The sequence below is a fragment of the Eulemur rufifrons genome, chromosome 6 (assembly GCF_041146395.1).
Source record: "Eulemur rufifrons isolate Redbay chromosome 6, OSU_ERuf_1, whole genome shotgun sequence".
NCBI classification, from domain to species: Eukaryota; Metazoa; Chordata; class Mammalia; order Primates; family Lemuridae; genus Eulemur; species Eulemur rufifrons.
The window spans coordinates 95,095,713-95,108,026 of record NC_090988.1 but is presented as its reverse complement, the minus strand read 5'-3'; the positions used below and the strand labels follow the sequence as shown (position 1 = coordinate 95,108,026).

Here is a 12,314-nt window from a genome sequence, read left to right as displayed (position 1 = left end):
TGGGTTAAGGGAACCCCATGTGTATCAAATGCTGGGTGCTGCAGGAATCGAAGGAGGGAGAGAGTGCAGGGTGTTCCGCATCAAAAGAATAGGTTAGGCTGCACACAGTAGCTTACTCCTGTAATCCTAGCACTTGGGAGGCTGAGGCAGGAGGATCACTTGAGGTCAAGGGTCAAGACCAGCCTGAGTGAGACCCTGTCTCTACAAAAAAATAGGAAAATTAGCCAGGTGTTGTGTCGCGCGCCTGTAGTCCCAGCCATTCCATAGTCTGAGGCAGGAGAATCCCTTGAGCCCGGGAGGAGGTTGCAGTGAGCTATGATGACACTATTGCACTCTAGCCTGGGCAACAGAGTGAGATCCTGTCTCCAAACAAACAAAAAGAAGAACATGTTATCTGTATCGACAGAATATCCTGAAGACATCCCAGTCCTTTGAAGTATTCCACTTCCCTTCTACCATGACTCTGCCTCCTTCCTTGCTAAAATTTTTTCCCCCAGCTTTATTTAAGTATAATTGACAAAAATTGTTTATATTTAAGATGTACAACTTGATGTTTTGATTAAAAATTTTTAAAATAAGTTTCATGGTCAAATAAATTTGAAAAACGCACTATCTTGGATCCCTCTCTTGGGCTGTCACAGTGCATTGTAGCATATTAAAGGTGCTAAGAAGATTGAGAGTAAAGAAACATTACTTAAGTGTGTGTGTGTCTATTTTTTCCTTAAAGATAGGCTCACTCTGTTTCCCAGGCCTGGAGTACAGTGGCAGGATTAGAGCTCACTGTAACCTTGAATTCTTGGGCTCAAGCAATCCTCCCACCTCAGCCTCCGCAGTAACTGGGACTACAGGCATGCACCACCACACCTGGCTAACTTTTTTTTGATTTTTTTTGTAGAAAATAGGGTCTTACTGTGTTAACCAGGCTGGTCTCGTATTCCTGGCCCCAAGCAATCGTCCCACCTTAGCCTCCCAAAATGCTGGGATTGTAGACATGAGCCACCATGACTGGCAGATATTTTAAATTGAGCATTTCTAAGTGATTTGTTCATTCAGAAAATATCATCTGAACACTTGCTGTATGCCAGGCACTGTTTTAGTATTTGGATATGGTAGTAAACAAAATGAACAAAGAGCTGCCCTTTTGGAACTTATGAGCAAATAAAGTATATAGTATGTGAAATGGTAGGGAATAAAAGAGGCCTGGGGCTGGAGGAGCCCCAGGGTGAACATGGGAAGTGGGGGGTGGCTGTTTCATAACAGATGGTCAGGAGGGTCTTGCAGATACGGTGGCATTTGGGCAGGTTCTAAAGGAAGGGAGGGAGGAGCCATGCCTGTGTCTGGGGAGGACAGATGCCAGGGTGAGAGGTCGAAAGTGAGAATGGGCAGGCCTGGTGTCTGGCAGGAGTGAGCTGGTGTGGTGGTGGGAGATGAGCCCGAGAGGCAGCAAGGGACCAGAACAGGCAGAGCTTGGTAGGCCGTTTAAGGAATTGGGGTTTTTTATGAGGGTGATGGAAATCTCTGAAGGGTTTGGTTTTGTTTTTTGGGGTTTTATTTTTTCCTTTTTCTCTGCAAGGTTTGAGCAAGGGTTTGAACATGATTAAACTTGTATTTTAAAAGATCATTTTGTTTCTCTGGAAAGGCTGTAGGATGTAGGAGACCAAGGGTAGAAGCAATGAGGTCAGTTAGGAGACTCTCGTAATAGTCCAGACAGCAGTCGGTGGTTGCTGGGACCAGGTGGTGACGGAGGAGAGGATGAGAGTGGTCAGATTGTGCATGTGTTATGAAGGTAGGATTGAGAGGCTTTGGTGATGGGTTGTAGATGAGGTGTGACAGGTGGCGGATAAAGGGTCAAGAGTTTTGACCTGAGCAACAGTAAGGATGGGGTTGCCATTTACTGATATGGGGAAGATTGTGAGTGCAGCAGGTTTGGAGTGGAACTTGGGTTTGGACACACTAAGTTTCAGTGGTTATGTAAATGGAGATGTCAACTCGGTAACGATCAGAGAGGTATCTAGGAAAGAGGTAGGCTGGAGATGTCAGCATGGCAGTTACTCAGTGACATTTAAAGCTAAAAGTCATGATGAGATCACCCAGGATCCAGCCATCCACTGGAGTGGGTAGAGCAGGGCTGAAGGCTGATCCCGGGGCAGTCCAGCATTTCAAAGTAGGGGTGACAGAGAAGATCCAGCGAAACCGAGCAAGGGTGACTGGTGAAGTAGGAGAACCGAGAGGACAGTGTTCGGGGAGCCATGGAAAGACCTTGTCAAACAGGAGGGAATTGGTAAACTGCAAATGCTGCCCATAGGTCAGTAACAAGGATTAAGAATTGATCATTGGTTTTAGCAACATGGAAGTCGGTGGTGACCTTGACCGGCGAGTTGTGGGAAAAAAACCTGGATGAAATGGGTTCAGCTGAGAGTGGGAGGAGAGGACAGCTGGTAAGGAAAACCCCTTCGAGGAGTTTCACAGCATGGGAGAGAGTGATGGGGGCAGTGACTTCAGAGGGAAATTTCAGGACAAGACTTTGTTTTTAATTTTTCAAGCTGGGAAATATTGCTGCACATTTCTCTGGAAATGGTCCGTCAGATAGAGGAGGATTGCTTGGAGCCATGTTCTTGAATAGGCAGAAAGGAGGTGGGTCTGGAACACAGTGTTGGTCTGAGAGGGCAGAGAAGGGAACAGCTGGCAGAAGTGTGTAGAAGTTCTCTTTTGGTTGTGTCCATCTTCTCTGTGACGTAGCTGAGAGGGAGGATGGAAGGGGACGTATTAGTGGTTTGAGGAGACGAAATTTGTTTTAGGAGCAGAAGAGTGAATGGACTAGGAAAATGCACAATTACCAAGAGGTTTAAGAGCCCCCCTTTCCATTAGTAGTCTTTAAAATGAGAGCGGTCACCCTGGGGGGTTGTTTGCCCTCACCTGTATGGAACATGAGAATTTAGCCAAAGCCGGGTTTTGTCTGGTGAGCTTGAGGAAGGGAGAGGGGCAGGGGAATTGAGAGTCTGCAGGACAGTGCTTAGGGGCTGGGCTCTGGGCGTCTGAGAACAGGTGGAACTGAGGATGGGGTGCAGTTATTTTTAATGATGGGCTCTAATAGGTGATCATAAGAATGGACAAAATAAGTAGGAAAGAGGAGGGTCAGAAAAGTTATTGGAAGGACCTTCTTTGTGAATGTGTAAGGCACAGAGAATCGCAGGAGCGCTGAGGGAGAGTGGTGGGGTGAGAGTTTAGGTGACTGCTTCAGGGCACGGTAGTGGGGGTGTACTCAGCTGATGTGAACTTCAGAACTGGGATGTTTAGGGAGGGGGAGGGAGAAGGCCAGGAGGAGCATGGAAGACTGTCTCACCTGCAGTCCCGTGTTGGGAGGGACAGTGGGAGGGAAAACAGCTAAGCCGAGAGGGCCCCGGGTATCGGCTATCGGTCAGAATGAGAAGGTGAAGGGTCAGGCCAGAGAAGAGGCTGCCGAAATTAATGAGTGTGTGTTCCAGGGGTACGTTGTGTGGATGTGGGAAGTGGGTGTGGCATGCAAGGTCAGATTAGATGTCTAGGCTGTTGCTGGCCAGTGGAAATACTGTACGAGCCATATATGTAATTTTAAATTTTCTAGTAGTCACATTAATAAATGTAAAAAGCAGGTCAAATTATTCAGCTCTGTCAGTGCTGTAAAAAGAACCAGTGAAATTAATTTTAATAATGTATTTTATTTAATCCAATATTTAAAATATTATCATTTCCACATGTAATCATTATAAAAACTACTGCTGAGATATTTTACATTTTTTTATACTAAGATTTCAGAATCTGATGTGTATTTTATACTCACAACACATCTCGACTTGGACTAGGCACATTTCAAGTGTTTCATTGCTTCGTGTGGCTAGTGGCTACCATATTGGACAGCAGAGGTCTAGAACCTCTTGGGAATAGAGTGGGAGTCCTGGGCTTGGTGGTATCTGGCCTTGGTCTGTCTTCATGGCAGATGGTAATGGGGAAGCTGAGAGTGTGGAGAGGGAGGGTGGCAGGTGTTGGTGGGAACACAGGGAGCCCTGGTACCCCTTTTTCACTCCCACTGTTGGAGGTGTGGAGGCCCAGCAAGGCTGACCTCACCCGAAGATGGAGCACTCTGGAGGTGCCCTTGACCCTGCTGGCAGAAGTATGGTAGCCATCATAATCATTATGAATGACTCTTAGAGTATACACCTGTGGAGGCAGGGTTCTTCCGACACACCTTGAGAAATCGGCTTAATTTTTCTGTCCAGGAGTTTCTAGATGTGCAGAGGCCATGGTGCGATTATTGGGATCCTGAGGGATTTGCCAGGGAAGCTTGTCAACCCAGACAAGTTGCATCTGTCTTCCTTAGCCCTGGGCTGTGCCACGTGTCTCTCCATCTGTGTGCTGATGGTAAAGCACCTCCAGTGTTTTGGAGATGTGGTTGTGATCGAAGAAGCACTGCAGTGAAGAAGGAGAAGAGCAGGGTTTCTTTCTCCCTTTTAGGGTTGGTAGGGGGTGGCCATAGAATCAAGGTCTTTAGATTCCTTTAGTTATTTGACAGGTTCTGTTGGACTTTCTCATTCGCTTTTCTCTACTCATTGGGTTTACATTAAAAAGTTCCAGGAATGTACGTTTTGAGAAGGGTTCAGAAAAGGCAGTTTGTTGGGGGGTGATCTTGTTCCATTCTGATTAGGAAATTGGAGTTGGATCTTCTAACAGATATTTCTGTAGATCGGTTACCAAACTTGAGTCATAAGAAGATTTTTTGTCCTATCCATAGTATTATACTTGCATTACTGTTTCCTTTACATGGACTCATTGTTTTATGTAAAGCAAAACTTTGTATTCCCAGTTTGGTGTGCTCTATTTTCATGTTTCATAGATATGTAATAGTGAAACAAAAATGTTCGCCCTAGTAAACACGTAAGACCATTTCCCACCCCACACTGCACTTTGGGAAGCGGTGCTGCAGGTGGAGGATTGAGGAACGGGGACAGTTGCTCTGAGAGGACTCCGGCCCCTCAGGCTGAGAGAAACAACACGCCCTTGCAGGTGCGGCTTTACGAGTGGACGACAGAAAAGGAGCTGCGCACCGAGTGCAACCACTACAACAACATCATGGCCCTCTACCTGAAGACCAAGGGAGACTTCATCCTGGTGGGCGACCTCATGCGCTCAGTGCTGCTGCTGGCCTACAAGCCCATGGAAGGAAACTTCGAAGAGGTAGTGGGGCGATGAGGGACCAATGTCTTGCTTAAGCCATGATCCCTGCAAGTGTTTCTCTGGTGATGGAGGATACTCAAGCCCAGTGGGGGCAGAATTTCCCCGAAGGATACAATTCTGCATCGAGTATGTATTTTTAGAGACCCCCAACCTAAACTCTGAGTGGGCTTCATCTCTGGGCAATTGCAACCAAACGGGCTATGTAGGCCAGAGATTTTGGGGAAGATTCCTTCTAGCATGACAGTTTTTAAACAGAGCTGCATCTTCTGCAGGGTAGGGTCTTGGCTTCTGACTAAAAAAAAGACAAGTCCCAGAACTGGATTCCATGCAAACTGCTGATTGGATTTTCTTGTTGAACCTTATCTATTTTAAGATTGCTCGAGACTTTAATCCCAACTGGATGAGTGCTGTGGAAATCTTGGATGATGACAATTTCCTGGGGGCTGAAAATGCCTTTAACTTGTTTGTGTGTCAGAAGGATAGGTGAGTGACCAGCTCTGGGGACGGTGGGGAGGGGCTGGAGCTCCTGGGTCTGTGGTGTTGAGAACGTGGGGCTCTGTATCAGGTTCAGGTGCTCCTCTTCACAGAGGTAGCATTTTCTTCACGAGAGAAGAAAAGGTCACACAAATCAGCCTCTCCAGACTGGCTCCCCTGCTCTGGGGTGTGTGGGCTGCCCAGGGAAGCTCAGCACATGGTGTCCACTGCACATGGTCGTGTGTCGGGGCCTCGTGGAGACCAGGATGATCAGGGAGTGACTTTCTCGCTGCCTTTCAGCGCTGCCACCACTGATGAGGAGCGGCAACACCTTCAGGAGGTTGGTCTCTTCCACCTGGGCGAGTTTGTCAACGTCTTTTGCCACGGCTCTCTGGTCATGCAGAATCTGGGCGAGACGTCCACCCCCACGCAAGGCTCAGTGCTGTTCGGCACGGTCAATGGCATGATCGGTAAGGTTAACCCCCGCTGCAGGGCACAGCCCCACAGGCCTTCTTCCTGAGATTGCCGTTCTGAGGAACTGGGGAGAACGGTTGGACAAGACGTAGGAGGCTGGTGGGAGGCTGCTCACCCAGGCTGCAGCAAGCTTCCTCCTGCTGGTGCTTCCCGGGGCTGTGGGCTCCGGAGCTCTGCAGCTCACTGCCCCCTTCGCCTCCTCAGGCCTGGTGACTTCGCTGTCAGAGAGCTGGTATAACCTCCTGTTGGACATGCAGAATCGACTCAATAAAGTCATCAAAAGTGTGGGCAAGATTGAACACTCCTTATATCCTTCCCAGAGCTGTCCCATGCTGGGAAGCACATCCTACCACGTGCAGAGAGTCACATTACCCTAAATTGCTTCGGGAAACTGCTATCCAGAATGTCTTCACTAAGTTCCTCCATGGATCAGGTTTTTTTGGTTGTTTTTTTTTTTAAATTTCTTTCTAACTTTTTATGTGGAAAATTTCAAACATACAGCATAGTAGAGAGAGAATGGCATAATGACTTCCCACATACTCACCACCGGGCTTCAACTGGTCCATCTTGGAAATGTACGTTTATGTCCCTGAAATATGTCTGCTCCTGGCCTTCTTGGTGTTGCATTTCAAACGTAAGTTTGTTTGATTATTTATTTATTTATGTTTTTATTTTAATACCTTTCAAACATTCAATACAATATTTTTTGTTACATGGGTGAATTCTATAATGCTGAAGTCAGGGCTTTTAGTGTACCTGTTTCCACAATTCAAACATAAGTTTAGAGCATGACATAGGAGAACATCCTTTCTCCTGTGTTGGGGGCAGCAGTGTCTGAGGCTAGAGACACTAGCAGAGGAGCAAGAGAAAAGGGAAGAAGAAAATGCTGGAAGCTCAAGAATCAGCTGCGCTGGGACACGCAGAACCCAAGTGCTACTGGAAGTTTATTTGCTGCGGGAGATACAAAGAGTCCTTCCCAGGCAGGGACTCCCTGGGAGTCTGGCCTAGCTGTAGCCAGGGGGTTGCTGATGGGCTGATGTCTTGGTTCTTTGCTAACTGGCAGTACCTTTGGCAGCCCCTGGCTCGCTGAGCCTCAGTTTATTCGTCCATGAGGCTTTGAGGCTAGACTCAGATGAGTGGTTCTTGTGTATCAGCTTCATCTAGAGCACTTTTTAAAAATATCCAGACATGCCCAGGCTTAACACTAATAGAATCTGATCTGGATTTTTAAAAATAGTATTTTGAAGATTACCCCAATTGAGAACTAATTCTCAATATAATAATTTTATATTTCTTACAATTCCAAAAAAGTCCAAAAAGCAATGTGATTTTTAGTTGAAACTGTCATTTCCTATTCTAACCCTGATTGCTTTAGACTTGGGTCTTGTTCAGAGGTGGGGATGACTGAAAAAGGTTGTTTGCCAGTAAGCACGCATTCCTTAACTTGCCTGTCTACCTGGAGATCCTTTCACACTGAGCGTAAGACAGAACCGGCCACAGGCTTCATAGATGGCGACTTGATTGAGAGTTTCCTGGATATCAGCCGCCCCAAGATGCAGGAGGTTGTGGCAAACCTACAGGTGAGCCATGTGGTGTTCAACCATGGGCCAATTAAATAAGTCATTGCAGGTCGCAGCATGCTAGGAGACTCTGAAAGCTCTGGGTACCTCTCTTGCTCAGTTCTAAGGTGCCATCGGCCCTCTATGGCCTTTTATGATCCTTACCAGGTGGGAAGGTGGAGTCTGAGGGAAAGGAGATGTATATGGATGAGCTCATGGGTACCCACTAGGAACTCTACCCATGTTAACCTCTGTCCTTATCAACGTGGGCACATTTGGGATCTCTGGCAAGACCCAAAGGTGGAAGGCAGAGTCAGGATCCTACAGGGAGGAGGGATTTCCACAATTCTGGAGTTTGGGATATTGCTCACTGGAGATGGTACCTCTGGGGAACATCCTTAAAGAGGGAGAAATGTAGGCCAGCGGGTGGCCTACGAGCCAGCTTTGCCTCAGGAGACCTGTGCTACCAAGGGGGGGTGGGGTGGGCTTCTGCTGAGTCCTTTCTCCCTGCCGTGGCAGTGGGGGAGCCATGTCCCTCCATTGCTGGGGGCATTCCCTTCCCCAGCTGAGGGAGAGTACCCTCCTGGCCCTCACCGCCCTGCCCCTTTTCTTGTTGCAGTATGACGATGGCAGCGGTATGAAGCGAGAGGCCACCGCAGATGACCTCATCAAAGTTGTGGAGGAGCTGACTCGGATCCATTAGCCAAGGGCAAGGGTACCCTTTTCTGACCCTCCCCAAAGGCTTCGCTCTGCTGCCCTCCCCCTCCTCTCCTACCATTCTCTTCTCGGCCATGGCGGGGGGGCCTTTCCCTAAGCCAGCTGCCCCAAAGCCACAGTTCACCTGTGCGGAAATGGGGCTTTCTTAGAACTAAAACCAGTTCACTAGAGACCTGGGAATGGGCTAAAGGTGAACCATTTTCTCCCTGGATTTTTACCAGTCTCACATGATTCCAGCCATCACCTTGGACCACCAAGCCTTGATTGGGGTTGCCAGTTGTCCTCCTTCCAGGGAGGGATTTTGCGGTTCTTTGGCTGAAAGGAAGCTCTGTGTGTGCGCGTGCGTGTGTGTGTGTGTGTGTGTGTATCTCACACTCATGCATTGTCCTCTACCATCTTTTTAATTAGGTTGGGGGTGTGGGGAGGTTGCCTTTAGTAGGGAAGAAGTTTAGGAGGGCTTCACTGTCTTGAAGTGAAACCTTCCTTTTACTTTTCTTCTGTTGCCTCTGAGCGCATTGGGTTACCAGGCCGTGGGCTGCCCGGGCATAAAACCTGGAGATGGTGGGCGATCCCCAAGCCACTGCTCTTTGTCTCTGCAAACTGCCTTCTTCAGAGAGAAGGAGGTGGGGGGATGTGAATTGGTTGTTAGTTCCTGAGTTTTACCAAATAAAGTAGAATCTAAGCGGAAAAGTACATTTGTTTTGGCTTTTCTTCTCCCTGCCCAGATATCCAGCATCCCAGGCATGCTATTCCCAATTTACTGCAGACTTGGGCAGTGTCCCCACTGTATGGCAGCTGCTGCAATCACTTGTCCTTGCTATTAGAACAACTCTCTCAAGTAGTGAAATGACATCTGTACCTCTCCTTTGTCATGTGATTGTTTTTGGTGGGATCTCAAGGATGTCAGGTTTTGGAAATTCAGCCTTTCTGTTGCCCTTGACTCAAGAACACTGTTTGATTCTCAGTTGCATCCGCTAGTAACCTGGCATGCCTAGGGGTTGCTTGGGCTGCCTTCCCTGAGCTCACTTTACAGCTAGCTCTGTGGGCAGTGTCCAATTAGCCCCTAGGCCACCAAGTGGCTCCTCATGCACCTCCCAGCTTCCTGTTGCCACATGCCCTTTGGATTCTCATTTTATTTCCTCTGGTCTAATCAAGTGAAGCTTTGGTGCTTTTAGTTTGAAAATACAGGAGTAGGGCACACTTGGGGTTCACCCTTCTGTCCAGCAAACAAAGCCTGTCTTTTTTCAGCTCAGTGGGTCAGAGTGTCTGGGCCCATATTGCTACCAGTGATCCAGTGGGAATAAAGGCTGCTGTGTCCCAACAGTGGAGTAGGGTTGATCCTAGGCATATTGGCTGGCTCCTTTAAGACCAGCCTTTGATACAGTGTCAGGAAAATTGTGGTTTCAAGTTCAAACAGTGGTTTTGAGAGATTCTAGCTTAAAAGGAAAAGATCAAGGAAGCATCCTTGCTTCAGGGGTCTTCTGGAGTAAGTTTCCTTCCCTGGAGAAATTCTTTGTGTTTTATTACCTTTCTTTGCCCCTTATTCTCCTGGGATTTCTGAGGGTGGGGGATAAGGGTCTTAAGAGAAAAAATAATCAGCAGCTCAAAAACCACAGTTTGAACTTGAAACTCAACACTGTGATTTGAATTCTTAAAGTCATGGTTTGAATTTGAAAAAGGCCTGCCCCCATGCCAGAGACAGCTTTAATCAAGCAAGCAGGCAAGCAAGCAACAGTCTCCAGATTATGATTACTTCCAAAATTTAATCCTAGATGGGAGTGTTGACTATAAGGTGCCATGATCAGAAGGCAAAATGGGATTACTGTTCTGGTGCACTCTTCACAGTCTGACCTGCAGCCACTGAGACCTGCTACTTTGAGTAGAAGGTAGTTATCAGTGGCTTCAGTCTGGAATTTGGAAGCTTGTGGAGTCCTTTCAATGTTTTGCTTTTTTTGTTTCCTATAATCTTGGGTATATTCACTCGGGACTGCATTCCAGCAACCCTTTGGAAACTGACATTCTACTGCCGTACTTCCACATCCCCTTCTTAAATCACCTCTCTAGGGGTGAAAGGTTGTCTTGGAGCGTGGCTCTAGCCAGCTGGAACAGCTCCATTCCATGCGGGCGCTGATGAGCTAGCATCACTCCAGGCCTCTGCATGAAGGGACCTTTGGGAGAATAATAGAAACACTGACTCATCACATGACCATTTGGAAGGGTCACAAGCCAGAGGCCGTCATTCTGCAGCCAACAACAACTTGGATCCTCCACCCTTAGTGGAGGGTCCCTTTTGTTACTGAGAAGCCACAAGCCACAGAAGTGGGAAAGAAACACTGAGGAACTTCAGTTAAGTGATATGCCCAAACTGGTCCTTGAAGATGAACAATATTAAGTTAGAGACGAGTCCAAACTGAGAAGCCTTGGGGTCAAACAAAAAGACAAGAAAAAGCAGCAACAAACAAACTAAAGGAGCAAACTTGGTAGAAGGAGCAAGGTGAATGCCATAAGGTCATGAACTTTATGGGGGAGTGAAAGAAATGCCAGGGGCAGTTGTTTAAGAGATTCACCAACAGGAATTTACTGTGTAGTAAGTATCCTGAATGCCTTGTTAGGGTGAGGTGTTTAAGCACCAAGTGGCATTTTCTATTCCAGCTGCTCATTTACCAGTATGGAGCAAACCTTGCCAGAGAATTGAGTTTTACAGGGTGAGGTGGAGGGGCTGGGGCTCCAAAAAGTAGTATTAATAGTTAAGAGTGGAGGTAGTCGAGGTGTGCTGGAGTGTGGGAGAAAGAAGATAGCATGAGAGATGACAGCCATGTAAAAGTTCACTTTTGTCCCGAATAAACATGTTGAAAATGTGTGGGTAGCTAGCTCCTAGGGCCAGGAAGGAGCACCTGTTCGACACTGAGTGGTGGTCCGTTGGTAGGGGAGGGGGAAAGTGCAGCCTTTGGAGGTTTGAGGCAGGAAGGAAAGATGCTTGGAAGATTCTGGGAGTCCTTAGGACTCAGTGGACATAAACGCAGAAGTTGCATTCATCTTACAATGCAGAGTATGTTAGCAACCTGCTTGCTAAGAATTTGTCGACTAGATTAGAAGATGGGTCATAACTAACAAGGTGAGAGACGGGCCTAAATGTGAATGTCTGCTAAAACTCAGCCACACAGGTTCACGTAGGGAGATTGGCTTGGCAGCTTGTGTTTAATAACAATAAAAACATCTGAGGTTTTCCTTCAATGCAAACTCTGTGTCATGAGCTAACGGTATCATGGTCCTGTTAGGCTGCATTAGTAAAAGTACCGTGTCTGTAGGAAGGAGGGGAGAGTCCAAGCCACTGTTGGTACACCACGTCCATTGGTGGCCACCAACGTGAAGGACCTCAGCAGCAGGCTGAGGTAGTCAGCGGGAGGGCAATGGCAGAGGCAGGACCAAAGGAATTGGGATTGTTTAGCTGGGAAGTAACGACTAGTTCTAACAAATGTAGTTATTCAAAACGATTGGGCTGCTTTTTGACAGGTAGTGAGTTTCTTATACTTGGAAGTGTTTAAGCAAAATCTTGAACTAATTAGGTCTGGGTGGCTAAGGGAAAGTTCCTACACGGAGCAAAAGGTAAAAGTCCATCATCTTCCCAGCTTTCTCCCAGCTGGATGCTACTGAGTTCCATCCACCACTGGCTCGACACTGTGCTGCCTCAATCCCTCCGCAGCCCACCCATCTCTGACCCTGGCCTGGAGCAGTGGCAGAAGGGGCAAAGCGGGTGCCTTCCAGTTCTGCTTCTGCCCGCTCCACTGCTTCCTCGCCCCCAACCAGTAGCCGGGGAGGCCAGGCCTCTCTCTGTCCTCTGGGTGCCCAGGGGAGCCTGTGGCTACCAGACCGGGGGCT

At 47.7% G+C, this 12,314-nt stretch overlaps 1 protein-coding gene across 1 annotated transcript in view; it reads left to right on the top strand.

Moving 5' to 3' along the window:
• The window catches only part of DDB1 (damage specific DNA binding protein 1), a 28,932-nt gene extending 19,808 nt beyond the window's left edge, over nucleotides 1-9,124 (top strand). Inside the window, exons 22-27 of the mRNA XM_069471452.1 lie at nucleotides 5,041-5,211; nucleotides 5,585-5,694; nucleotides 5,986-6,155; nucleotides 6,364-6,466; nucleotides 7,616-7,739; nucleotides 8,338-9,124. Of these exons, the coding sequence (XP_069327553.1) occupies nucleotides 5,041-5,211; nucleotides 5,585-5,694; nucleotides 5,986-6,155; nucleotides 6,364-6,466; nucleotides 7,616-7,739; nucleotides 8,338-8,421 (762 nt within the window). The 3' untranslated portion in view covers nucleotides 8,422-9,124. The remainder of the gene's footprint in view (nucleotides 1-5,040; nucleotides 5,212-5,584; nucleotides 5,695-5,985; nucleotides 6,156-6,363; nucleotides 6,467-7,615; nucleotides 7,740-8,337) is intronic.
• The last annotated feature ends 3,190 nt before the right edge of the window (nucleotides 9,125-12,314 follow it).